This window comes from Lissotriton helveticus, chromosome 7, assembly GCF_964261635.1.
Source record: "Lissotriton helveticus chromosome 7, aLisHel1.1, whole genome shotgun sequence".
NCBI lineage: Eukaryota > Metazoa > Chordata > Amphibia > Caudata > Salamandridae > Lissotriton > Lissotriton helveticus.
Genome location: NC_136068.1, coordinates 658,886,324 through 658,914,030, shown reverse-complemented (window position 1 = coordinate 658,914,030; position 27,707 = coordinate 658,886,324). Strand labels below are relative to the sequence as shown.

The 27,707-nt window shown below is 44.3% G+C and overlaps 1 protein-coding gene across 1 annotated transcript in view; it reads right to left on the bottom strand.

The window, feature by feature from the left end:
• Positions 1 to 27,707, bottom strand: part of LOC144768933 (uncharacterized) — a 367,458-nt gene that overhangs the window by 148,442 nt on the left and 191,309 nt on the right. Inside the window, exon 7 of the mRNA XM_078652940.1 lies at positions 3,455 to 3,517. Within this exon, the coding sequence (XP_078509066.1) occupies positions 3,455 to 3,517 (63 nt within the window). The remainder of the gene's footprint in view (positions 1 to 3,454; positions 3,518 to 27,707) is intronic.

Below are 27,707 nucleotides of genomic sequence, written 5' to 3'. Positions count from 1 at the left end.
CGGCTTGCTTGAATCCTGATGGAGCAGTGAGCAAGGGACTCATGTCTGAGTATACCCTGCCACACCTATAGTGGCCAAAAACGATTCAGAAAAGGGGGTGGTGATGAACAAAGTGTCTGAATTAAGCAGACCACTCTTACCCAGTCCAAAGATCAGGGCTTGATCCATCACCGTTATTTAGCTCATTGCCCCATCCCAGCTCAGAACCTGGCTATATGCAAATTAGTCTGTCCCTGGCCCAGTGCATCATGGGAACAGGGCAGACCAAACTACCAAGCCAATTCTTCACCAGAAAGGAGACAAGCTTCCGGGGACCGGTTTCTGGCATTTCAGCCGTCGTCGGCCCGGCTTGCTTGAATCCTGATGGAGCAGTGAGCAAGGGACTCATGTCTGAGTATACCCTGCCACACCTATAGTGGCCAAAAACGATTCAGAAAAGGGGGTGGTGATGAACAGAGTGCCTGAATTAAGCAGACCACTCTTACCCAGTCCAAAGATCAGGGCTTGATCCAGCACCGTTATTTAGCTCACTGCCCCATCCCAGCTCAGAACCTGGCTATATGCAAATTAGTCTGTCCCTGGCCCAGTGCATCATGGGAACAGGGCAGACCAAACTACCAAGCCAATTCTTCACCAGAAAGGAGACAAGCTTCCGGGGACCGGTTTCTGGCATTTCAGCCGTCGTCGGCCCGGCTTGCTTGAATCCTGATGGAGCAGTGAGCAAGGGACTCATGTCTGAGTATACCCTGCCACACCAATAGTGGCCAAAAACGATTCAGAAAAGGGGGTGGTGATGAACAGAGTGTCTGAATTAAGCAGACCACTCTTACCCAGTCCAAAGATCAGGGCTTGATCCATCACCGTTATTTAGCTCACTGCCCCATCCCAGCTCAGAACCTGGCTATATGCAAATTAGTCTGTCCCTGGCCCAGTGCATCATGGGAACAGGGCAGACCAAACTACCAAGCCAATTCTTCACCAGAAAGGAGACAAGCTTCCGGGGACCGGTTTCTGGCATTTCAGCCGTTGTCGGCCCGGCTTGCTTGAATCCTGATGGAGCAGCTAAAAGCCATTCTAATGTACTCTTCCAACATTGCACTAAGCCATGTTAAGTACAATACATTCATTTGGGCAAAGTGGAAGACCGTCTGTGGAATATTAGGGTGAAAAGCAGATTCATGCTGTCATATGTGACAGAATGGACACAGAGGCTGCTGGTTCTTGTAAGATCTGTAACACAATAGTAATGTATAAATGTTCCTAGCCAGGATATTCCAACAGCACCTCCTACACAGTGGACATGTATGTTTCAAGTGGGGAACACCTTAAGTTGCAAGGTTTTTGGGACATTGAATAATATGTTAATACCAACATCCCAGGATATTTGACCAGGACTCTAGAATATTCATGCAAGTTAGACGTATATTGGAAGTACTCTGACATAGGATGGCAATGTCTTATGTCATTCTGTTTTCAAGCAGCTAGATTTGCTGCTAATGCAGTATAGATGAACAACAACTGCCTCAAACTCAACACTGACAAGACAGAGGTACTCATATTCAGGATGGGAAAGGACACACTCTGGAACAATGCATGGTGCCCACCTGAGCAGGGCCCAACCCCGAAAACCCACTGAACACCCCTGCAACCTCGGGTTTCTCCTCAGCTATCCAGCATGTGCAGGGGACTGTTGTTCTGTTTTACCAGTGGATATCCACACATTGGGGAGGATGGTGGCTCTCCCAATCCTTATGCACAGCAATCCTCACTCAGTACCAGAGTACACTTACCTACGTATTGCCCAGGAGCGCTAATATCCTTTAGAACCACCTAGCAAGAAGTTTCATTATCCATGAAGAAGCAGGTAAGCGCTGACTATTCCGATTGCTTCCTCACCTTCCGAATGCTAAGGAAGGTCTTCAGATGGCTCCCACCTAACACAAGTCAACCAGTCAGGCAAGCTATCATCACCAGCAAACTAGACGATGGCAACACCCTCTACATAGGAATAACAGCGCAACTCATGATGAGACTTCAGTATATCCAAAACACAGCAGCCAGACTCATTCTGGACCTCACCCACTTCACCCCACACCTCAGGTCACTCTACTGGCTACCAGTCTTAATGAGATGCCAGTTCAAGATGATCACCCATGCTTACATGACACTACGCAACAAAGGACCGACATACCTCAGCAAACACATGTACATCCACCAACCTACCGGGAAACTCCATTCGAAATCCCCCTCCCTAGTAGCCACCAAAAGGCATCCTCTGGAAGAACAGTGGAGGTCACTCTTTCTCTCACAAGCGGTTAAGACCGGGGACAACCTCCCCCTACAACCTCTGGGCCTCGCCATTGCCCAAGCAGTTCAGGAAGGACCTCAAGACCTGAATGTTCAACCAATAGGAGAACATTCAACATGCGCTCCCAGCACCTCAAGACCGTCATGGTAATGAAGCAGCGCTCTACAAATCCCGATTGGTTGATTGATGTGATATCATAAATCTGATTGTATTTGATTTTCTGATATAGGTATTGGCAAGATGGACGAACAAGTTCAGCCACTGTTTCTATTGTGGTACAAATATATGTCATTTGTGCATCAAGTAATTTACACTGGCACATAAATGATCTGTGACTGCAACAAATAAATAATGGTTCTGGGTATTAAGGCAGACTCTGAAGTAGTGGACTAAACTGGGAGTGCCATTTCAGAACTGTTTGTAAATCTTGAGATTACTCACTGTTTTTGAAAAACTGTGTTGCAAGAAAAAAACTGTTAGCTCAATTTTTGTCCAAATTTTCTTGACAGTGGTTGCCACTAAAGATTCCTGACGGCTCAATTGATCTTAGTTTCTGTGATGTGATGGAAACATAAAATGAGACACTACACTCTTATTATGTAGAGCAGTAACTCAGATATCTGTTGTTCCTTGGATGCTCAGTGTGCTGGTGAAAGTCCTTCTAACATCATGGGGTCCCTGGCTGCATTAAGGTACTGTCATATAATAGGAGATGAGTGATTTGGTATGGGGTCCTCGAAATACTTTGCAGAGGGAGACCAAACGTTTATTACTCTGCTGCTCACAAACTTACTTTCTCTAACAATTACGAACTACAGACCTCGTTATTCAACTCTTACACCAGGCAAATGTGGATTGGAGCAGAAAAGACTTTGAAAAGCCAAAAGATGAAGAGTGCAGCCAGCACGGCCTTCTTCCCTTGTTTTATCCGCTCGGGTCAAACCCTGAGGTGATTCATGGCAGCTGAGACGGAACTACATTCAGCCGGAAATGCAGGGATTTAGTAGCTAATTTTTAAAGTCAAAACGATTACTTCTGAATGAAATAAGTGGAAATATATTCAAATGTGTAAAAAAGCAACTTCAGAATCCCCTACATTTTCAAGGTAGCCAATGCCAGTATTTCTAAGACAAGCACATGACTTACCTCAACAGGGCAAATCAGTTCACCTACTCCGGAAAGAACACCAGCGAGAAATGTTACTTGTTCCTGTAACATAAACAAAGAAAAGAAAACGTTACAGGAACCCATCCTCTTAGGCAAAGCTTCATACTTCAAAAAGATAATCCCTTAGCCTTTTCATATTTGTACGTTTATTTTAGTACACATGAAAATTGGATTTCAGAACGCCTCTAAGGAGAAGTGCTTGTTGCACATAATACTTCCCTGCAAAGAAGCATCATTTCAAATGGAGCAATTAAATATACATTTTTGATATTACCTCCTGGCGTCTAATAGGCCAGGACAGATACAAGTCAAGTGACCTAACGATTCAGGACAATTGCACATGAGCAACACTTTTGCTCTTTCTTATCAAACTAGGGGCCAGATGTGCGCCAGATTTTTGTTGTCACAAACAGGTAATCGGCCTGTTTGCGACCGCAAAGTCGGTCTGCCCTATGTACAAACCCTTTTTTGCAATTTAGTAACCTATGAGCGATTCCCAAAATTGGGTTTGCAACTGGCTGTTAGGAAGAGGCGTGCGTCCCTTCCTAATAGCGAGTCGCACATCAATGTAAGATTGTTTTGCGGCCGCAAAACACTCGCAGTTTTTCACCAATTTTAAATGGGTGGTAAGCCACCAAATGGGAAGGGTCCCTAGGGAACCCCTTCCCCTTCGGGACTGGCACTGACAAAAACATTTTTAAGAACAGGCATTGGTCCCAGGGACTGCTGCTTACTCTTAAAAAATTAAACAGAAACATATAATTTTTGTTTCTTAAATGCATCCCTTTTTCCTTTAACTAGATAACCGTGGCTGTTTTTTCACAGCATTGCAGCCGTTTTAAAAAACGGACGGGCTGCGTCGGCCTTTGAACGTGCGCAGCACCAGCCAGGTAGTGCTCTGAACGTTCAACGGCTGACAGCAGCACTTAACGGGTTAAGGAAAACAGGTTTTTTGTTGTTGTTTTTTTTGTGTCCTCATTTGCCATAACCTCTTTCCATAGAGAAAAGCCAACCCCGAGCGTGTCCTACCTTGAGAGACAGAAACAAATCATTTATGTCTTCACCTACCCAGACACGATTCAATTGCTGGCAGGAGACCAAATCATTGAGATGGAACAGAGGGAGGAGGGGGTGCGCCCCTATTACTCCATCAAGGTATTTCAAACTGAAGGACCTATTATTATATTCGAGGAGGCAAAGTCCCAAGGTCCATGGAGTGTAATAGGCATAATCATTGGACCCGGGGAGAAAAAAACTCAACAAAAAACAAAAACCCGGGACATCTATCTCCAATGAACCAACAAGTCCCAAAAAGAAAGATTTTGTTTACTACAGGATCTGGCCAAGTCGACCTTCGAGATTTCATATAACGACGTTAGCCAGCCTGCTGAATCCACCCAAAATTTACAAATTTGTCATCTTGCCAAAATAATTGCGTAAAAGAGGAAAGTCTTTCTTTGGCCGATAACTCTTTCATCTAAACCAAAAATTATTAATGAACAAGTAATAGTCAATGTCGTGTTTAGGATAGACTCCAGGGTGCCCTTTACTTCTTCCCAAAAGAGCGAAATGGCAGGGCAGTCCTTAAACATATGTATATCTGATGTTGCCACTAGATTACATTTGTTACATTTCTTTCCTGGTAGGAATTTTGAGAGCCTTAGAGGGGAGAGATAAGCGTGATGTAAGGTAAACAAATGATTACGCCTGAGCCAAGCTGGTTTGACTACTCTATAAAGAAAGGAGAAAGATCTCATCCATGAATCGTCGCACTGAAGGCCCAATTCCTTTCCCCAAAGCTCATCTGGGAGAGTAAACTCCCCATCCGCCTCCTCCAGTATAGTCCAATAGTAGGTCGCCACCTCTTTAATTCCCTCTCGCCTTTCTACCAGCTGTTGTTCAAAATAGCTGTGCTTCACCAATTTGACACCCCTCCTGCCTATGGCTCTGGCCCAACTATCCATCAGTATATATTTAAATCTGGATAAAGCTGGGCCGACCCTATTCTTGTAACCTCCCGTCGACCAGTAACTCTCCCCATCTAGTAATCCCTGTCTCTTTTAAGGGGGATGCAAGACTGTCCTGCAAACATGGTGGCTGCCGTGGGGAATCCCACAAAGGGGCGAAATTTGAAAAGTAAGAAAGCCCTACTTTCTTTCTAGTCTGCACCCACGATGTTACGGCGGTCTGAAGGGTCTTTAATCTCACTTTCTTGAAAAATGTCTGATCCCCAAACTTGAAAAGAAATCCATCAGGTGGAAGGTCCGCACCCGCAAACATGGCCCTAAACATTATCCCCATGGGTGAGCTTGATGGTGTTTTCAGGAGCATCCTAGAGTAGGGCAGCTGGAATGCCCAAGCATAGTACAACAGGTCTGGTAATGCCAACCCTCCCTTCTCCCTCCTCCTTCTCAACTTCTTCCAGGCCAGCCTACATGTTTTATAGTTCCATACAAAAGAGTTTATCTCACGGTGGCATTTATCGAGTTTTTTAGGATCAAAAGCCAAGGGAATGGTATTAAAAATATAAGTGAACTTTAGGAGAATAGACATTTTAACTAAGTTCGTTCTCCCCAGTATAGAAAGTGGGAGAAAGGTCCAGGACTTTAGAAGACATTCATTGGCCACTCGATCTAAGTTGGTCTGTACAATGTTTCCTATTTCTTGGGTGATCCGTATTCCCAGATATCTCTTAGAAGTGGCCACGTTTAACTGCGAGTTAGGGATATTCCAGGTCCTGATCTCCGTTTTACTGGCATTGATGTCATAACTAGAGATCCGCTCAAACTCCTCCGCCCTCTTAATTACCGTTGGGGAGGCTCTTTCAGGGTCGGACGTGTAGATTAGAATGCCGTCTGCATAAAGAGCTACCCGCTTCTCCCACCCCCGAAATACAAAAGAGGAAATATCCTCTTCTTCTCTTAATACTTGAGCAAACACCTCAATGTATACATTGAATAAGAGGGGGGAGAGCGGGCAACCCTGCCTGGTACCTCTAGTGATTTTAAAGGGGTCTGTTAGGGCACCATTAACCAATATTCTGGCCCGTGGGGCCCTGTACAACAAATGTATAACCCAACAGAAAACCTCCACAAACCTAAACTTTTTCATCACCGCCACAAGGTAGGGCCAATTGACCCTATCAAACGCTTTGGTGGCGTCTAAAGTTAGAGTCGCCAGTGGGAGAGAAAAGGTGGAAGCGATGTCAATTGCACCCACCAGATCACGAGTGTGGTCTGCCAGCTGGCGCCCCTTTATAAATCCTTTTTGGTCCAGGTGGATTATCGAACCAATTACTCCCCCCAATATAGATGCCATAATAGCTTTCCCCTGCTTAAGAAGACCAATTTCTTTCCCCACCTCCTCCTCTGATATCTCCCTCTCCAGTTGGCCACTCTGTGCTACATGAAATGATGGTAGGGAAACCTTATCTAGCCAGTCCTCCATAGCCTCTGGGTCATTCCTCACCTCTTCCTTATATATCTCCTGGAATTTTTTTTGAAAGGCAGTCCCTATCTCCCTATCCGAGGTCCTGGTGACAACTTCGCCCTCTAGGTTAATCTCCCTAATATGTTTTTTTGCTTGGTCGGATTTGATTTTCCAGGCCAGGACCTTCCCGGCAGCTTCCCCAAATTCAAAGTGGGAAATTTTACTCACCTCCCACCTCTTGGCCAACCTTTCCTGTAATATTTTTTCCAGCTGATTTCTCTGCTCGGCCTGCTTTTCTAGATGTTCTAGCAAGGCCGTAACGGAACCACGCTTTTGATCTAGTTGGACCAGCTCTTGTTCAAGGTTTTGAATAGACTCCCGCTATACTCTCCGTCTATACGAGGTTCTATTGATTATACAGCCTCTCAGATAAGCCTTCAGCGTATCTCAAACCGTTGCAATTGCCGCTGATTCTAAATTTAAATCCAGGAAAACCCTTGACTCGACTAACAGGAAGTTTTTTTCCTCCTCCTCGAGTAAAATGGTGCGATCAAAAGACCAGGAGGAGGCTGTTATCTTTTTTCCGATCTTAAGGTCAAAAACGATAGCAGAGTGGTCAGACAAATGTGAAGGGAGATAGTCCAACTCCATCAATTATTCTTTTAAGCTGTAGCTAAAAAAGGCGTAGTCGATTCGCGACTTATGCTTATATTTGAGGTTTTCAAAGGAAACCCCCAATTTATTTCCTGCCCTTTCCCTCCATACATCTGCAAGACCCAGCTGTTCTATTATAACTACCAGAGTTTGCCTGGATTTTGATAATGTATGGGCTCTTTACTTAGATGATTTATCGAGTTTGGCGTTAAGAACTATATAAAAGTTCCCAACCCAAATGACGGGGTCCTGGGAGACTATCAGATGATTCTGAATTGGTTTCAGGTAAGTAGGGTCATCTTCATTTGGGCCGTAGTAGCCCACTATCGTATAGATCACATCATTAAGTAAGGTTTTTGAGATAAGCCATCTCCCACTCTGATCTTCTTTATAATCCAGGACTTGCGCTTTAGCCTGTTTTTTTTAAATTATAAGAATCCCTCTTATATTTGCATTTTGATCAGTGCAGGTACTCTTATCCACCCATTTCTACTTCTGCAACATATCACATACCTCTTCTTTGAGTAGATGTGTCTCCTGGATGACGATGACCTGCGCGGGGGAGTCTCTTAGATATTGCAAATTTTTATACCTTCTACTCCTCACTCGCAAGCCATTGATATTCCAGGATAAAAACTGTGACGTGATCACCCCACTATCCCCTTTTCAACCATCCCCCGCCCCCGCCCCCAGCCTTGAAGGCCCTGCCTTTTTCTAGGAACGAACAGATGCATAAAATCCGTCTGGTGATGAAAGTTAATAGGACACATCACGTGGCTATTCTTTACGAGGCCTGACTCATGAGGAATTTTATTGCTTTCCCCCCACCCCCTCGTGCCCCCCTTCCCTTACCCCCACCCCTGGAAAACCCTTCCTTGCTTACACTAGCCAGATTTATAGCCAGATTTACATCATCCCACCACCCCACTCCCTCCCACCCTGCTTTGCTCCATGTTTTGGGAGGGGCTGGGGGGGTGTGGGGCGAGCGGAGGGCCCTGTGAGGGAGAGAGGGGAGCCAATAGCTCCCTCGAGACCCTTCTGACTACTATGTCAGCTATGAGGGAGGAGATCAGGAGTGATTTCGCAGTCTCAAAAGCAAATCAGAATGATATCAGAGCAGTTTGTGAACCTCTTGAAAAAAAGGTGGATGCGCTGTTTGAGCGAACAGAAAACTTGGACGGAGAAGTGGGATCTCTAAAAGCGAATTTGGAGGTGGCTGAGACTAAGATTTAAACCCTACGGAGGGAAGGGGAGGCTATGAAGGAAAGGGTCGAGTCTTTGGAAAAATGTTCACGGAGGAATAATCTGCGCCTTTTGAAAGTCCCTGAAGGGAAGGAGGGTGATGACATAAAAACATTTGTGGTAGCGCTACTGAAGGACTCTAAAACTTGATGAAGCGGTCGATCTATTAGTTGGAGATATTCAGCGGATTCATCGAGACCCTTTCCGCCTTAACCCCGGCAGAACTAAACCGAGGAAGATACTGGGCAACTTCCAGACATACATCTTGAAGGAGAAAATCCTGAATCTCGCACTGAAGGCTAAAACACTCAAGGCCTCTGACTTCTCCTTTGAAGTTAGATCGGACCTCTCAAAATCCACGTTAGATCGACAGTGGGAGTTGGGTCAAAGAATGGACAAGTTCAGAGCAGCTGGGGCCACGGTGCAGATGAGGTTCCCCGCCTTTCTGCGGGTGATGTACAATAATAAAATGTACAACATCCGATCACCCCTCGAGGCCGACGAATTTCTGGGAAAAATGGGGGACTTTTCACTGGGGGGGAGCTAAAAACCTCAAAGCTGTGTATATAAGTTAAACGTCAGGGTATAGAGATAAGTTTTTTTTAAACTCTAGTACCCCAAAGTCGACTTAAGGTCATGTCCCCAAGGTTTCAGAGGAGGAGATATTACCCCTCAAGTGGAGGAGAAAAAAAAAAGGGAGGAAGGTTGGAAGCAGGAAAAAAAAGGAAAAAACAAGCATTTACAATGCAACGGTTTCGCCTTTGGAGAAGTTAGAGCTATTGGCATTGTAAATGACAAAATTTGTATGTATGTGTTGGTTTTGAAAACAGATAAATAAATGGCATTGTCATTTACATTGCCAATAGCTTAATCTCTCGCAAATGTGAGAACTACTGTACCCTACAGACGAGCTCAGCAGACAGCAATTACTACCACCCACACACACACCCAGAGCCAGCCACACACACCCAGAGCCAGCCACACACACAACCAGAGCAGTCACATACACACACACACTGGAGCAGTCACACACACACACACACACTGGCGCAGTCACACACACACACACACACACACACACACACTGGAGCAGTCACACACACACACACACTGGAGCAGTCACACACACACACACACTGGAGCAGTCACACACACACTGGAGCAGTCACACAAACACTGGAGCAGTCACACACACACACACACTGGAGCAGTCACACACACACACACACACTCTGGAGCAGTCACATACACACACACACACCCAGGAGCAGTCACACACACACACTCTGGAGCAGTCACATACACACACACTCTGGAGCAGTCACACACACACCCACCCAGGAGCAGTCACACACACTCTGGAGCAGTCGCATGCACGCACACACTGGAGCAGTCCCACACGCACACACACACTGGAGCAGTCACACACACACACACTGGAGCAGTCACACACACACACCCTCTGGAGCAGTCACATGCACGCACACACTGGAGCACCTTGGTTGGATGAATTGTTGATGAAAGAGGTGCTGTATAGTAAAAGAGAAGAGTGGCGACCTAACTGCACCTGATTGGGATGTGGCACAGGCAGAAGAGCGCCAATAAACATTCCAGTTCCATGCCTGAAATTCCTTGGTAGAAGCTGATCGGAAGCACGGAGCCGTAGTGGGCTGCTGAATATTGCAAATACCTCAAGGAGGGCAGTAGAGGGGAGGTTTTTGTGGTGGACTCAAGTGAACTAGCTGTCAATTGATGGTTAATTGCTGCGTGGTTTTGGACAAGTTGGGAAGTTGAGGCACTGCTGCTACAAGACCCTGAATTAAATGAGTGCCCGAAAACATCCCTTTCTGTTTGTTCATTTTATATATATATATATATATATATATATATATATATATATATATATATATATATATATATATATATATATATATATATATATATATATATATATATATATATAGTGTTCGAAGTCAGTAAAAATTGCGTGGTTCGTTGGCTCGGATTTGAAATAGATGCCTTGTTATTCTGTCTGATTTACAATGCTTTTTATTTTAAAATGTTTCAAGTTGGATTTACAATGTTATTTTTATTATAATGTTTTAAATAACATTGAATGTAGTTGTTTATACAATATCTAGCACAACATTTTTAAAGACGAAAATATATTATTTAAACAGGTTTTATCATTTCAATCTATTTAACTTCTGTGAAAGTGAATATGAGGTTAGTGTACCTTCCTAAAGGGAGCTCAAACTACTAACACAAAGAAAGTAGGAAAAAGTTTTTTTTTAAAGTAACATTACTTTTCTAAACAGCAACCCATTTGAAGGTTTAAGTTTCTCTAAGAGCACAAATCTACTGTAAATATGAGATCAGATCAGCTAATAACTTTTTCCACCTCTGAAAGCTCTAATTTCATAAATGTAAATTGAAAATAAAAAAACAATAAATTCTATGTCTATCAAATTACACTTTTTTAAATTAAGAGGGTATGGATTGTCTGAAGAAACAGAGGTGGGAAGTTAATGCAGGACTTAAGTACCGACCTCTCTTGTTAATTGTCTTTACCCAATTAACATACAATATCAATATGGCATAAAGGCATACAAATCCATACTTCTCCTCACATTTGCAACCAGCTGAGTTAATGTTTGTAATTAACACCGCAATATTCATGTACGTCTTCCTGTTCCTAGGGCAAGGAGTTACATTTAACAGCTCATATTCCAGTAACATGGTGTCCAGGAGTGCACCCCTTATGTTTTGAAAGTAGCATGTTAGCACTCTAGTAGTCTATTAGAATTCTGTGGGATTCATACTGCTACCCAGTTCAGTAAATATGCACATACAAGAATCACATGCATGCCACCTGCCCCAGCTCAACACACGCTGGGGAGAGGGAAGGGTCTCTGGGGAGAGGGAAAGGTCTCAGTTATGGGGGGTTGAGCATATTACGCCAGATAATGGCAAGACCACGTATCTTATATTTTTCCAGTGCAATCGTTCTTTTTGCATCTGGATCATTATAATTCAGTTACAACTGGTCCACTGGAATTTTCACAAAGGGTACACAGTGTCCTCGTATGATGGTACAAAAAATAAATGGGTGACTGTAGCATTTGTTTCAGATGTAAAGCATGGCATGTGTTTTTCAAAGACGTACGATCTTTGGTACAGATTCTTGCAATTTTAAGTCAGGCCATGTTTAACAAAGTCACAATTCTCTTAAAAAATTGATCACGCTCGTATAATACTACGGTTGTCTGATTTCTGACTGGCAATCGAACCACTTAGGTTGTTCTCAGAAGGAAGACAGAGGAGACACCTTAAAGTGCTTTGTTTTGCTCTGAGAGCTGACCCTTTTCACCTCTTCCTTGCTCTGAATTACTCAAAACTCCCCTGTATCACCTCTACCTACTCATGTGGATACAAGCCTTCCTGTCCCATAAACAGTTCATCGTTTTGACCCGGGCCAAACTTCCCTGGAGCGGATGTCACGTGACTCTCGGTTGGCAGGAATGAAACACTTCTTAAGACGGTCACGTGAATATGCGGATGGCATATCATTGAATTTACGTAGCTCAGTCCTGCGTACATGAATGAGTAAGGCCGTAAGCTTTACACAGTAAGCAAGAAGTTAATAAACAATGTGCACTGGGCCCTAACAGCGTCCCTTGATCTATTACACATACACTCAGAGCCGCCTTTGTCAAGTTAGCGCCCTGGGCTGGGAGAAATGTGGCACCCTTGCTGATGCTTAGTGAATTAAATGAGACAGCAGGGGGGCGTTTGACTTCACTGGTCAGGCCATGGCAGAGGTGTGACTGGCCCCTGAGCACAAACATCTCCGGACCGCCCCCAGCGCGCCTAAATCACCGATAGCTCAGCAGCCTCCGCTGATGATGACTTTGTTGGTGAGACGGTGAAGAGCTGCCAAGGGGGGTATTGGGATGGTAAAAATAGTGCCCACATTCTGTAGGGTGAGGACTGGAGCATCATATTGCGTCACGCCCGTGGCATGTCGCAGCAGTGCGGAACCACAGCAGATGCATTCAGACATTATGGATGGAAAGCACGCGACTAGCCTGGGCGCAGACAGCGGGGTTACAAATACACACCTCCAAAGCCTGCTGCTGCTAACAAGTTGCACAATGCGCACACCAGATTCAGAACAACACAGTGCAAAGAAAACCTTGTTGCACTAACAGCAAGGTCTAAATGCAACAATCTCCCGTGCCCCAGAATATGGCACCCGTGTACTGGATTAATATAAATAACAGGGCCCGAAGGTTAAAAGCACAAGCATTTGAAAGGCATTTGAAAGACACAAAGATCCCGTGTGAAAATGTAGGAAAAGTGACTACGAGGATTGCAAGTATACCGAGTGTGTGACTGGGTGCGTATATTAAAGAACTACAAACTCGTTTTCCTTGTGACCACGCGATACTTTTATCCACATTACAATGATCAGGGGAACATTTTTAAAAAAAATCAAACTCCGTGATTGAATATTTGGGCAGAGAAAACAATTCAGGGACTAAATGCAGAAAAATAAAACATTAATATGGAAAAAGTTAAGGTACGTAAAGGGAATATTAATAAATAATAAAAAATGGCACAAAGTTGCAGCTCAGGTGTGCAGCAACACTTAAGTAGCAACGGGGGTTTCCAGCCGTCCCTGGGACTTGCCAGGAACACAACAAACACCACAGCCGCTTTCCTAACCTCAGGGGTGCGCGTTTCTCCAGCTGACAGCGCTGGCTGCACGCACATATACACACATTCTTAAATACACAGAGTGCAACGGGGATAAGATGCACATAAACCTTGACGGGGGCTCTATGCTTACTTCTCGTCCACATGAATGCTGGGCGGACACTTGATGGCCAGGTCGGTCTTCCAATGGACGTGCCGAACTTTATACACCTGCCCGAAGCCGCCCGAGCCGATCTTTTCCCAGTTGGAGAACTCGGCGCAGTCGAAGGTCTTGAGCAGCCCCATCTCCCAGGAGGACGCGCCCTCTCCCGCCATGGTGCCTGCTCCAGTGCCCGGCCGCTGGGCGCCCGCCTGCCTGCTCGCTGCGCCTCTGTTGTCTTCCCCGCAGCCCTGCCCTGCCCAGGTGACTGGGGTGTGTTCATTAACCAGCCGCTGACGTTACTTCCTGCGCTGCCATTGCAAACGCACCTTTGCACCTGAGAGAGTCCGTGGGAGGCACAACAAGTTCAAACTTCTCTCCGCCCGCCAGGTACTGCCGGGAAGCCGAGGCTCGTGACTGCCACCTGTAGTTCAAACGCGAGCAACTACAGTAGATGATTCTGCCTCATCATGTCATACTATACATTGCAAAAAAAAAACAAGTCAGGTCCCGGGCCGCGCTGTGATTGGCTGACGTCACGGGGTGTCCCGGGCCGGCAGCCAATCACAGCGCGGCCCTGGAATGACGTCACGGGGGTGTCCCGGGCCGGCAGCCAATGGCAGCGCGGCCCGGGACAAAGGGGCGGGGCTTAAAAAAAGCACCAGAAACGCCCCCGAATCGCGTTTTCGAGAGAAAACGCGATTGACAGCCTCTGCCTCCCAATGGCTAGCCTCCATTTATGGAGCTAGCCAATTGGAAACAGAGGCTGTCCTAACCTCACTATTAGAAACAACAGATTTCGATCTGGGAGTGGCTTCGCCCCTCGCCAGGTTACGAAACCTAAAAAGAATAAAATTAACATAAAGTTAGGAGAATAACAAATTTCTGATGTAGTTGGTATAATTGGTTTATTATTTTTGCACTATCGGTAGCAGGGGGTCAGGGATGACAGGTGAGCTTCCTCTATCAGCCGGGGGCGACTAGTCTGCACTCGCTCTTGTACAGAGCACAAAACATGGAAGTAAAACAGGTTGCATTTATTTAAAAAGCTGCTTTATTTAAGAAAGCAGTAACATACATGGTGATATGCTGACCCCAGCAGGCCACCATCCCTGGGAGTGCCAGCCATTATCAATGGGGTCGCAAACTGCACCTGCCTTATGAATATTAATGAGGCAGGTGATATGCGACCCCATTAGGCATCGCAAACAGTGTCTAGGTTTGAGACTCGCAAATTGGAAGGGTCGTACATCTGGCCCTAAGTGTTGGAAAGTATAACAGTCGAAAGTAAGAAAATCCTACTTCACAATTGTAGATAAAATTGGCACCATACTTAGGTGACTTGTACTAGAATATGTTTCAGTCAAGCATTTCTGTAAGTTCAGTACAAATGAGACTTGTTTAATAGTTTTTTTCAAATTGATTTGATCGTTTGTTTGTGATAGACTTTTTAAAAATGCCAGTGTGCCAAGCTTATAGTTTACAAATAAAGTATTAAAGTTGGTTTAAAGTTGAAACAAGTTAGCTAGTCACCCCTTCACATGATTGTGCTCCAAGCTTAACCTTGAGCAAGTGGACTCTGCTCTCTCACACGACTGCATTACTTGCAAGTGCATTTCATGGTCTAAAAATAGACTGACCCATACAGGATACCAAATGTGACCTTAAACATGAAGGCTGTAGTAGTTTCTGCCACGTTTCTACTCCCTTATTAGTTAGAACAAACATTGGCACAGGTAATTGGTTGTGCCTTTCAATTGTGTTATCCTACCTTTTCTTTGGCGGTGCTTTTTGCCAATTCTGTTGTGCATCCAGAAAAAGAATAAAACATGTCTGCTTGCCGATGCAAGACCGCATTGGATGTCTGTATCATGATGCATCATGTTTTTTTTTTCATTTTTGGAACATTTAGTATACTGTTCCAATGCAAAAAAGTAAAAAAGGACAGACGGGGGGAAGCAACATAATAGCTGGAGGGGGAGAGAGCAACACGGAAAGTGAGGTGGTGGGCTTTTGAGGGGAAAGTAGCACACAACAGAGATAGCAAGAAAACAGATGCACTAACACGGAGTGATGACAGAAATAGAAATAAGAAGTTCGCTAAATGTGAGAAGGGGTGAAATGCAAGACATTCAGTCAAAAGGATGATAAAAAGCAGTGCTCCATGAGATGGATAAACACAAGAAGAGATCAGAAAGCCGTCAAATGAGAAGCAAGCAAATGAGGTTAAGAAGAAAGCCAACCAATGGCTGAGCCACATGTACTATAGGTTCTGCTATTGTCCACAATAGGTTTCCGACAACAGATTCCTAAAAGCTTCCTGTAGGTGAGAACTAGAGGTTGGAATTTGTTAATACATGTTACGGTCTCGACTGCAAGGCCCTGCAGATGGAACAGCGTGTTGAGCAGTTCAGAGTGGATTAAGGAACTCTTTATGTAATTGAAAGAGGAGGCACTGTGAAATGTACTTTCCTTCTTAAATTTCACGTATTTATAACTTGAGGTGTAGGGAGAAAAAGATGATGTTCATGCTCATGTGCCAAAGCTAGGATTACAACCAGTGTTTAAGTTAATTTGCCAGATCACATGTTTTTCTGTTGCTTAAAAACATATTTATCAACGCAGCCACAATTAATCACTCCCAACATGTCAACTACACTTTCTATGGAACAAACAGGTGCTTGAACGTAAACTGTAACAGTTGTGTTGCACCATCTTAAGATGAAGTGTGCTGTGCTTAGGGGAAGCAGGGCGGTGAGTACTATGTCTAGCTGCAGGATGGCTCAACGACTTAATCCTCTGAATGCTCACCACTTACTATGAGGAGGGTTAGGAGTCAAGAGCTCAAATCTGCCAAGCTTACCTCCGATGTTGCAAAAACCGAGTAGTATGTGCTACTATCATGTTTTTATAGTGTTCAGAAAAATGCAAAGTGCATTATAAAAAACAAGTTATTAATGTGCATTGGCTGAGGATCCCTGTCTCTATAATGGGTTACAGACATGGCAGGGCTCAGTGGTGTGCCGTGTGAAAAGGTGAAAGGCAGTTTGTAAGGTACAAGTGACCAACTAGACAAGGCCTGACTTCAGATAAGTTGCTGAATCCCCTGTGAACTTCCCCAAATAGACCAGTGTTAACTGTGTGAGATATTACTTTCTGCAGTGCCATGGTGAAAAGAGACGTAAAGTGCCCGAAGACAATAAATGTACCTAATTATGAGCCCTGAATCTTTACTTCACACGATTTTAAAATGTGTTTATCTAAAGGTGACTTCATTGCATTTTAATTCCATTTATATAACACTCCTGACAAGGCACTAAAAACGCCCCACAATGGGTATCAAGCTACCCTTCATACCAAGCTTACAGGTTAATTCAGTGGTCATTGGTTGGCTATTGTTGATTTTTGGGATTAGCCTTGCGCATTCAAGGACACCCTTCTATGGATTGACTCCAGTTTCTTGGAGGTAGAGTACATTAATAGGAGTGGGATATAATCATTTGTGGGAGTATGTGAGTTCATGCTAATGGTGGCTGGATGAGTGTATAGGAAAGAGGAGATTAGGTGTTCTGCAAGTATGTGGATTCAAAGAAGAAGGTTTTTTTCCATGAGGTGAGGGTGGGTAATTGGCAGGATAGGGAGTATGCAGAAAGCCATGTGGTGTAGAATAGGCCACACTTGGGCCGAGAAAGGCATACAGAGAATGGAGAGTAAGAGAGGCTCATTCACCAGAAAGGAAGACAACAGAAACAATCACTAGGTTTAATTCAAGGTCAATTTTTCCTACACAGTTTCAGGAATATAGAGGAGTCTTTTTCTGATATAGCATGCAATTAAGTATGAGTGCAAAATCCGCTACGCTCGCAGATTTTGCGAATTTTCGATAAATCCGCGATCCACGAACTCTCGCGAATTTACCGAAAAATTCGCAATCCGCGAGCAGCGGATTCCGAGGCCAAAAGTTCAAGCCTTCCTGGCCTGTTGTTGTAACTATTTTACGATGGCGCCGGCAAGCTGCCAGCGCCATCGTAAAATAGTTACTAAATTAGCTTCAACAGGAAGCACTAATAGATAAAATCAAGCAGGCGCTCGTGCATCTGCTTTATTTCATCTAATCGAGCTTCCTGTTGAAGCTAATTTAGTAACTATTTTAGGATGGCGCTGGCAGCTTGCCGGCGCCATCGTAAAATAGTTAACAGGCCAGGCAGCTGTGCCCTCTTCCCAAATATACCATCGAAAATCGGCTGTGATGCTGGACAGAGGCCTTTGCATCCTTGACTGTCACGAGCGCAATCCTCGTGCTGTTCCTGTGGACAGGAGCTTTTATAGCTCACTCAAGGGACCCCTGCGCCCTTCTGCGCTATTGCATAGTAACACACACCTGGTCGCTGTAGACAACTCTCTGGCACTTTAGGCAGCTGTAGTGTAGTGTAGTGAAAGCACTATACATTTAGCCAACGAGGTATGGCACAAAACGGTGGCGTCTTCTTGAATAAATATGAAGGGCAGGGTTCATTCTGGCACGATGGTCCTGGCACAAAATTAAACCTCAACCGGAAGCACTTACAGATATCATTTAAGCATGTGCCCTAGTTGAAGCTTAAATTCAGTGACTCATTCATCGGCCCAAAAAGCAATCGTGAGCGTTGTCAAGGCTGGGCAGCTGTGCCCTCTTCCCAAATATACCATCGAAAATCGGCTGTGATGCTGGGCAGAGGCCTTTGCATCCTTGACTTTCACGAGCGCAATCCTCGTGCTGTTCCTGTGGCCAGGAGCTTCTGTATCTTCTTCATCCGCTGCTCTGATCGGTCTCTGACCTTTTATACACCTTTTATACACACAAGAGGCATGTGCAATCGCATGGAAGCCCCGCCCCAAATCCGCAAATCCGCTAATCTGCAAATACGCGGATTTTGCGGATCCACGATCCGTGAATACGCAAATCCGTGAATCGTGGATCCGCAAAATCCGCCCATGCTTACATGCAATATGAATATATGAAAATTATTTTCATGTGAGATACCATACTGCCCTGTAGCTTTTTATAGCACTTACTACCCTCCAGTGGGATGTCCAAGTGCTTACTAACAAAAATATTACTCTTCAGCGAAATATACACAATTATGCAGAACAAAACCTTCACAGCCATAACAATTTAAATTAAAACTTTCACAAAGCACTGGCTGATCAGGTTCTCCAGCGGAACTGGAAGGTGTGGCTATCCCTTGTTCATTTGAGAGTAGTACAGGGACATAAGTTTGTATACAGAGAGGCCAGAATGTGTGTTGACACTCCCTTTGCGAACAAAATCATACAGATTCTTAGTGAGTGAATCCAATCCACGTTTTGCGTCCAACCAGACGAGCGAGCGGAGGAGAGGAGAGGAGGCTACGGGTGCGGTCGGGCGTGAGCGCTGATCAAGCGCTGTGAGAAGCCGGAGTACAGGCGAACAGGGTCCGATTTCGTGGCAGAGCGACCCGAGCGAACTGCAAGGCCGGAACTGCGTTGGCACAGGTGAGCCCCAGGCACGTCAAGAACGGGAGGCGGGAGACCCCTGGTGCGGCGGGAGCTTTCTCAGCAGGAGCGGCTGAGTGCTTTCTTCCGCGAACAGCGGGGTCCCCACAGGAACCGTCTCTCTTGCCATCACGCTAGTTCCATCTCGTCGCGGCCCCATGGGGGTTTGACTAACTACAAGGAGAGGAGCCACGATCCTCAAGGATCCTTTCAGCCCCTTGCCTTTCTCTCCTGTGCAGATGGGACTGTGAGCAGCTGCTAGTCTGCTCACCTGGGTTCCGCACGGAGTGGACCAAGTGGAGGGCCCGACCCCCCAAGTGCAGCAGGGGGTGCAAAGCTCTGAGTGCAAAGCACCGAGTCTGTAGAGTAAAAAAAAAAAAAAAATAGTTAATAATAACAGCGATTAACAGTGAGTGCTCACAGGGCTGTTCAGGTGCTCATCCAGCGAGGAGTCAGTGAGCCCAGCCCGCGGTTTTTATATCAACGGTACTGCTTAAGTGGCTCGTGCTCCAGGCACTTGAGCAGAGACAGCAGAGACAGGTGGAGAGGTGCGGAGGGAGAAGAAATTTTCTCCCGTGTGCTGCATGAGACGGAGCAGCAGCGACCAGCAAGTATCACCAGACCAGCCAGGGGTCACAGGAGCCCCCCAGTACGGCAGGGAGTCACGACTTGCCTCCCTGAGCGGAGAGAGCTGGGGGCTGGGGGCGGGCAGTTAGAGATCTTCTTATCACTCGATCTACAGTTTGAGGAATTTATCTGCAGCTTTACTGCTGCCTAATCGTTGCCCTAGTATATCATTGTCCAGAGTGGGAGTCATAGGACAGGCTACAAGGAGGAGACAAGAGTAACTAGGGCTTTGGCAACGAGGATAGCGGCAGTAGCAGGACCTGAAATGAGATCAGGAAGAGTTAGACAGGCCCCTGCCCAGAAAACTAGGAGCGAAAAACAAATCAATAAGAAAAAACAAGGTTTAAAACCCGAAGGTGGTGATGCTGAGCAAAATAGTCCACTCTTATCGCCTCTTTTAACAATGTTTAGAAGCATAGAGGAAGGTACTAAAAGAAAGCCAGCTCCGAGTGACAGACTGCTACTACTCAAGGATCCTGGAGCTGCCATTTACTCCACATCAGCAGAGATTCCCGGCCTAATGACTCCTCTAGCACCTCAGATAGCCTTATCGGCCCAGCCTGAAAATAACAAGGGAAAAAATAAATCAGCGCCAAACCTAAACCTAAATAGTACAATTGAACAGTGGCTCTGGCAAAAACCAAGCCAGAGTGTGGGAAAGCCTGGCACAAACCTGATAGGCAAGGCGGTGTCATGTAATGGCACTTGCTTTGGCACAATATGTAAAGAGGACACATGCCTGAGCATGGATCAGGTTCAAGCGAACAGAACAAAAAGTGATGACATTATACATAACATCAATGGAGAAAGTTTAGATTATTCGAACCAAATAGAAGGCCAGCCAAACTCTAGTCATAAGAACCCTAGCCACAGGGAAAAATCTAATTCTCCAACAGCAATCTTTAACACGCCTCAAGGGGAGCACACATGCTCTACCCCCAAGCCAGCCACCAACAGGTGCACCAGGCGGATGAAGGCGACCAGGAAGGTACAAAAAACGATGGGCAAAAAGAAAAAACGTCGGCGTTAGCGAAGGACATCATGCAAACACCAACCTTGGAAACTATTTTCCAAGCGGGAAGTAAGCGCAATTTCAATGCCCAAAACAACATGGACTATCAAGGAGCAAAAAATACAAAAACAAGCAATAACAACAATCCCTTCAGGAAGGCTAATGACACTAGGCATCAAGATAATCAAGACCAAAAGGCCAATGACACCAGGCATCAAAATATTCAAGACCAAAATCATAACCAAGAATCTAAATCACAGGCTCAACAAGGAGAGATAGTCATCGATCAAAGTGTGCTCTCTTTGTTTGCCATAAGTGATGGCAAACAAATGTAAGCAGAGGAAACAACATCTTTGCCTCTGCTTTACAGACCTAAAAGCTTCTTTTGATAGTGTTGATCACCACCTCCTGTGGAAAAAGCTTCGAGCATGGGCCCTTCCTGAAAGGCTACTAAAGGGGATATTGTTATTCTATTCCAACACGTGGCTAAAAATCAAGATAGGCGATGGATCTAGGCTATCAAGGAAACTAACAACAACCAGAGGCCTTAAACAAGGGTGTGTCATGGACCCTCACATTCTTAATTTGTTTTTGTCGGATCTTTCACAAAGGCTGGACCGTATCAACTCCCATCCACCAAAACTCGGAAAATTGAGACTTTCTCATCTCTCATATGCCGATGACGTCGTGCTAATGAGCAACACAAAAGTTGGTCTTCAAAGAAGTGTGTATGAAATGTCAGCTTACATTTCAGAGAACAAACTTGAAATAAACACGTCGAAGACCAAAACAATGGTGATTGGGAGCCAACTGAGCCGTAAACAGACAATCTGGCATAATGGTAGCCAACTAGAGGAGGTAAAAAAATACAAGTACCTGGGTTTTTATATCGATAACTCAAGAAACCACACAGAGCAAAAAGGGTATATGGCACAGAGAACAGCCGCCCTAACATTTGCCTTCAGTCTATTGGCGAAGAAGCTGAACGGTCCTTCATACAAACCTCTGCTTGCCGTAATGAAGGCAAAAATTCTACCAACAATAACGTATGCCAGCGTTGCTTTCCATGGAGAAGACAGAGAGATTCTAAACCAACTGGTAGCTTCCATCTATAAAAAAACATTTCAGATACAAAGGTCAGCTTCCCCAGCCCAGGTACGCCTGGAATTCGGCATACTAAACGAAGATTTGGGCAGAATGTATGAGACAGTCAAAACTTGGTATCGTTTGAAACTAAACGCAGCTACTTCGCAAATCAATTAAGCACTTTGGGTGGAAGTAAATGAGGACAAAACTTCCCCTTTTCATCAATTTCTGTTCAAATCTCTCTCAATTACATGTACAACAAAATTATGGAACAAAAATCTGCCATACCAATCGTTTAAACAAGCAATAAATAAAGCTTCAAAAATTCATTCATCACTGCTGGACAAAAACATCTTCAGAACAAGGTCACACGCTTGGATGGTGATAAATAACTATAAGTCCCTTGTTCCGGCACCTTATTTGAGCAAACCGTTCTCAATGTCTGTTAAAAAACAATTAATGACATTACGCTTTGGTAAACTACCATCTCTGGCATATCAGCCAGCCTGGGTGTATACAGGTCCTAAACTATGCCGGCTGTGTAACAGCCAGAAAGAAGATTTCATTCATATAATCTGTATATGCAACAAACTGTACAATGAACGAGTTATGCTCCTAAAATCAAGTTTTAATGTAAGAGGAATTAGGTAATGCAGAGCGGCAATAACAGCGTGCCTAAATCCGGAAGATCCCCCTCTGAACGGCAGACTGATTAAATTCCTTAAAGCATTTACTAAGCTCTGTTAAAAAGACTGTAAACTCGGTTAAAGAGGAAGACAGTTGATCTTACTGTACTGCATTTTTTTATAATGAATTTTAGAGCAACCAGAAGAGATGAAATGAATGTATGTAACTCCGGAAGATCCCACCCTCTGAAGGGCAGACTGATTAAATTCCTTAAAGTAACTACTAAGCCCTGTAAAAAGACTGGAAACTTGGTTAAAGAGGAAGACGGTTGATCTTACTGTACTGTATTTTTTTTTTTTTATAATGAATTTTAGAACAACCAGAAGAGACGAAATGAATGTATGATTATTTCTCTTGTACGACAATGATTTGTTTTCTTTTTTCTGTTTTTGAAATACTGGTTTTAAATTGTTATGGTTTTAACTAACTAAATAATAAACTTTGATTTGATTTGACATACGGATTCTTAGATGGAGACAACTCTTAAACATCCTTCTGAATTCCATGTGATCCTCAGTGGCTCAAATCCTTACATGTAGGCCATTTTCAATTTGGTGGCATGAGAGCAAATTGTGCTAAGCACTGTGTCTTTCCTGTAAGCTTGAACTTTTACAGGAATGTATTGAAGTATTTGGCTATTTTTGAGTAAAGGAATGTTGGTGCTTTGCCATTTACTAATCTGTGAGTGATGCCTAAGATCTTGAAAGAAAACATTCTTGTGATTGGGAGCAAGTGGAACGTTTTCAGAAGAAGAGAGTAGACAAATGAGGGTTCAAATTGTTACATTTAGAAGTAGCCTTATTGCTGAAATCTGAATTATCTGCAACATTCCCTTGCTTGAGAGTGGGATTCTGTAGTATAGTTTGCAAACATATTACAGTTTAGAGAGGATGAGTGCTGTTGTTGCTTGTACCTTTGGAGGAAATCCGAGATGTGGAAAAATGTGTCAAAGTGTTTAAACTATGCAGAAAGATGATTTAGTGTACTGTGTCAAAAGCTCCAGAAAACTCCTAGAGTACTAATGTAGCTATACAATTTCTGTAAATATGCTTCTAGGCCATGCCAAATGGCTGATTCTTTCTTTCTTCCTGGGTGAAATCCTATTTGGCAAAGTGAGGATAGATGGTTTTTTTAAGAAAAAAGATACCATTAATATAGACTATCAAATAATTGTGGGGAACCATGGACGAGCATTGTTTTCAACTATTCAAGGAGTGAGAGGAAAAGGTCCAAGCTGTCCTGTCAGAGTAAGGATCATAGGTCTAATTTTCTGATCATGTAAAAAATAAGATACCAGCATATTCAGAATTAGAGGAGGTATTTCCAACTTTACAAATAATAGAGGGCAATAAATTACATAAAGCTGTCCTTTGGCCAATAAACCATAGTAAGTTTTAACATCCATTGGAGAATATTAAATGTAATTCACATCCCCATTCTACTCTTCCCTTGTCTTTGGCAAAGCCCTTTTAAAAGCAGTTATACAATTCCCTATTTACATCTTTTCAAAAGAGGGCTTTTTATTTTATTTTTTTAATTATCCTCATAGTATATATTTAAAACCAACCATTGATTAAACATAAGCAGCTCAGGAAACGTTATGTCTTTCATCAATAGTTCATATCCTACAATACACAGGCCTCTAAATATCTCCACGCCCACTGTCAACTCCAGCTTTTATTAACCACATGGATGCTGCACATATTTATCTGCTGTGCTGCAGATGCACATTTACCATTGTTCATGCACACAAGCAGTGTACTACATGACGAGCTGAGCTCGTCATGAGCATGGAAGGGGTTAAGGAGGGACTCATTAACATCTTTATTTGACTCAAGTGATGAGTAATTTTTTTGACAGTTGCAGTGATCCGTTAAAGGTGTAATAAATATTGCAAGCCTGTGTGCTAGACAGTAGAGCAGACTAATGACCCTCAGGTTGATTTTATCAAGATGGCATTGGGAGCACCTGAAAACCAATGAGGTTCCCACTGGGTTGCAAACACTGACTGCACAACTGGAGCTACAGAGCTTTTTTGCGTGGCACCGGCAGGGTCACCAGCAATAAAGAAGGCCTCCATGAGCAGACGGAGGGGTTGAAATAATCAAACTGCCATCTTGTTGACATTAGGTGTGACTCACCACCCCAAAGAACTACAGGACACAATCACAGTGAGGCAGAATGCTGGGCAGTTCTAGTAAGGAGGTAGGGGGAATGTGCTTCTTTCTCTCTACTCCTGTCAACTTGGTCTAGCCTCAGGTTCTTGACTTTATTTTTGTGATACAATTTCTGAAAAGAAAAAACAAACCCCCAGATTCATGAAACCCATTTTCTGCGAATTCTAAATTGCGAGAAATACCGAATCGCAATTTAGAATTTGCATAATGGGATTCATGAAAATCTGCGAAAAAAATAGCGATTCGCATTCGGCCGCAAAAGCCGATTGCGATTTTCCCTAAATCGCAGAATAATCGCTAAATCGGACAATTTCCGTGTTGAAATTGCGATCTCGCTATTAGCAAAATCGCAAATTGCGATCTCGCAATACACCTCAAATGTATCTTTTGAAAAAAATGTTAAAACAACAATAATATTTATTCAATAACAGTACATCAGACTCATGTCAATATTTCAATTTGTCATGCATGAGTGAAGTGTTGGGTGAGGGGAGTGGATGGACTATAAACAGTTATTTGTGATTTGGTTGCGGCGTCTGTGTCCTTCAGCTGGATTTTCCCCGCGTGCATGACGCGCATGTGGAGGTGGGCGGTTGTCCCCTTCTGACTCACTGCCAGATATCTCAACAGGTATCCTGCGCTTGGTAGCAATGTTGTGGAGTATTGCACACACGGCAACAATGCGGCAGCAGACCTCAGGCTCGTATTTGAGGGCCCCACCAGTCTTATGCGGTATGCGGAAGCGGCTCTTCAAAAGCCCAAATGTCCTCTCAATGCAATTCCTAGTGCGGATGTGTGCTGCATTGTAACGCCGTTGCTGTGGTGTTGCAGGGTTGAGGTAAGGGGTGAGGAGGTACTCACGGAGACCGTAGGCGCTGTCACCTGAATGAAAGAGCAGAGGGTGAGTCCATGTTCTGCGCAGCTACATGATCACAGTGTATTATATGGGGGCATGTGTACTTACCTAGTAGGCGTCCTTCACCAAAGTCTCCCCTGGCCAGTCGTGTGTGAATGCCGCTGTGCCGGAATATGAAGGAGTCATGTGTGCTCCCCGGGTATTGTGCCACTATGTCCGTGATGTAAGTCTTTGCGTTGCACACCATCTGGATATTGAGGGAGTGGTAGTATTTGCGGTTGCGGTACATGTACTCCGTTTGTGCTGGTGGGCAGATGTGGATGTGGGTACAGTCAATGCATACGATGACATGTGGGAATTGGGCAACGTTGTAGAAATGTAGCTTGGTCTCATTCAAGTACTGTTGGGTGGTCGGGAATGAGATGTAGCGGCGAAGCCGGCTCAGCATTGCCTCCAGGAAACTCTTTAGGCAGCAGGACATGGTGGTCTGGGATATCCCCCCTGCAACAGCGACTATCCCCTGGAAGCTTCCGGAGGCCATTAGGTGCAGGCAGCACAAGACCTGGACATGTGTGGGCACGGCATTGGTCCTCCTTGTTGGGTGCTGCATCAGGGGGTCTAGGTCCCGGATCAGCTTTAGGATCATTGGCCCATTCAGGCGGTACTTTGAGTAAATTTGCTCCGCTGTTTGGCCCAGCAGGGTGACCCGCAAGCGGAATATTCTCTCCTGTATCTTGCGTCTGTTCCGTGCTGCAGCCTGGAGCCTGCGCCGCCTGACCACCATGTAGAGTCCTGGCATTGTGAGAGTCCTCATGCTACTACTGTGTTTCCTTAAGTGTGTTTGTTCAGGACTGCACCTGTGGCTCGTTAGTAATTTTTTTTTCCCCTTAATGGTTACCACCTGATTTTGGTTCTCCTTAAATTGCGCCTCGCAAATAGCGATTTTCAGCTTTTTCGCTAATTGCGAGTTTTCATGAATGGCGTTTGTGATTATTAAGCGAATTCGCAAAACAAATTGCAGAATCCATGGATTCTCGCAAATTCCGAATCGCTATTGGGGTTCCTCCTAGATTCTGCGTTTTTTTTTCGAATTCGCAAATTTAATTTTGCGAATTCGCAAAATCAGTGTTTTTGACATGATGGATTGCTTTTCTAAAAATTGCGATCGCAATAGCTAATTCACAGCTATTGTGATCACAATTTTGCTTCATGAATCTGGCTGAAAGTGGAGTCATTATTTAAACTCAAACCTGTCAGGCAAAAGAAGGGCTAGAAAGAGTCAACTCTGGTCTCTACTGGTGAGTCATAACAAAGAAGGGGAAAAAGAATGCAGCTGCATGCTTTAAACATAATGCAATGAGCTGGCACTAAGAATGTGATGGAGGTAGCTAAGAAGGTTGAGGGATTATCTGCTAAGGTTGGCCAGAGAAAGGATGATCTGAGAGATTCAACTGCTGGATTTCAGATGTTGAAGGGTAATGTTAAGATGGTCCAAGAGGAGCAATGTGAGCTGGATTACTTCAGGAAGTACATCGGAAACCACGTTGAACGTGACTTGAGGGCAGAAGCTCCTAAAATTAATAAGGGAATGCAAATGTGAGAATACTGGGTGTTGCATCACTAACACTGTGAAGTCCTTTCCATTTACGAAGGGTGGAATCATCTAAGATAGGATTTGATTGCGAGGGGAACAGATATGCATTTGATGAGTAAAGTCCACCACTTTCTCACAGGTGATACCCTTCTTCATGATTATTCTATGGGAGCACAGGCATGGTTGTTCTCAGTAATCTAGAGTGGTGCAAGAAGACACTGCAGGCACTGTTCTGGAAGAAGAGGCTAGTGTGGGAGGACCAGTTCTTAGAAGTTGAGAACATATTTATGGGAGCTTTGCGTAAAGCTTATGCCACACAACTTTGTACCTTTGTGACTCAAACCTCTATGTCAGATATATATAAAGCCCTTCTAAGTCACTTTACAAGGCTTTGAATGGCTTCAAAAATCTCAGAGCAAGAGAGGCGTTCCATGGACATTGCATTGGGTGTTCCCATGCAACTCCCATGGCTGTTGATGCATTCCCAGATTTACAA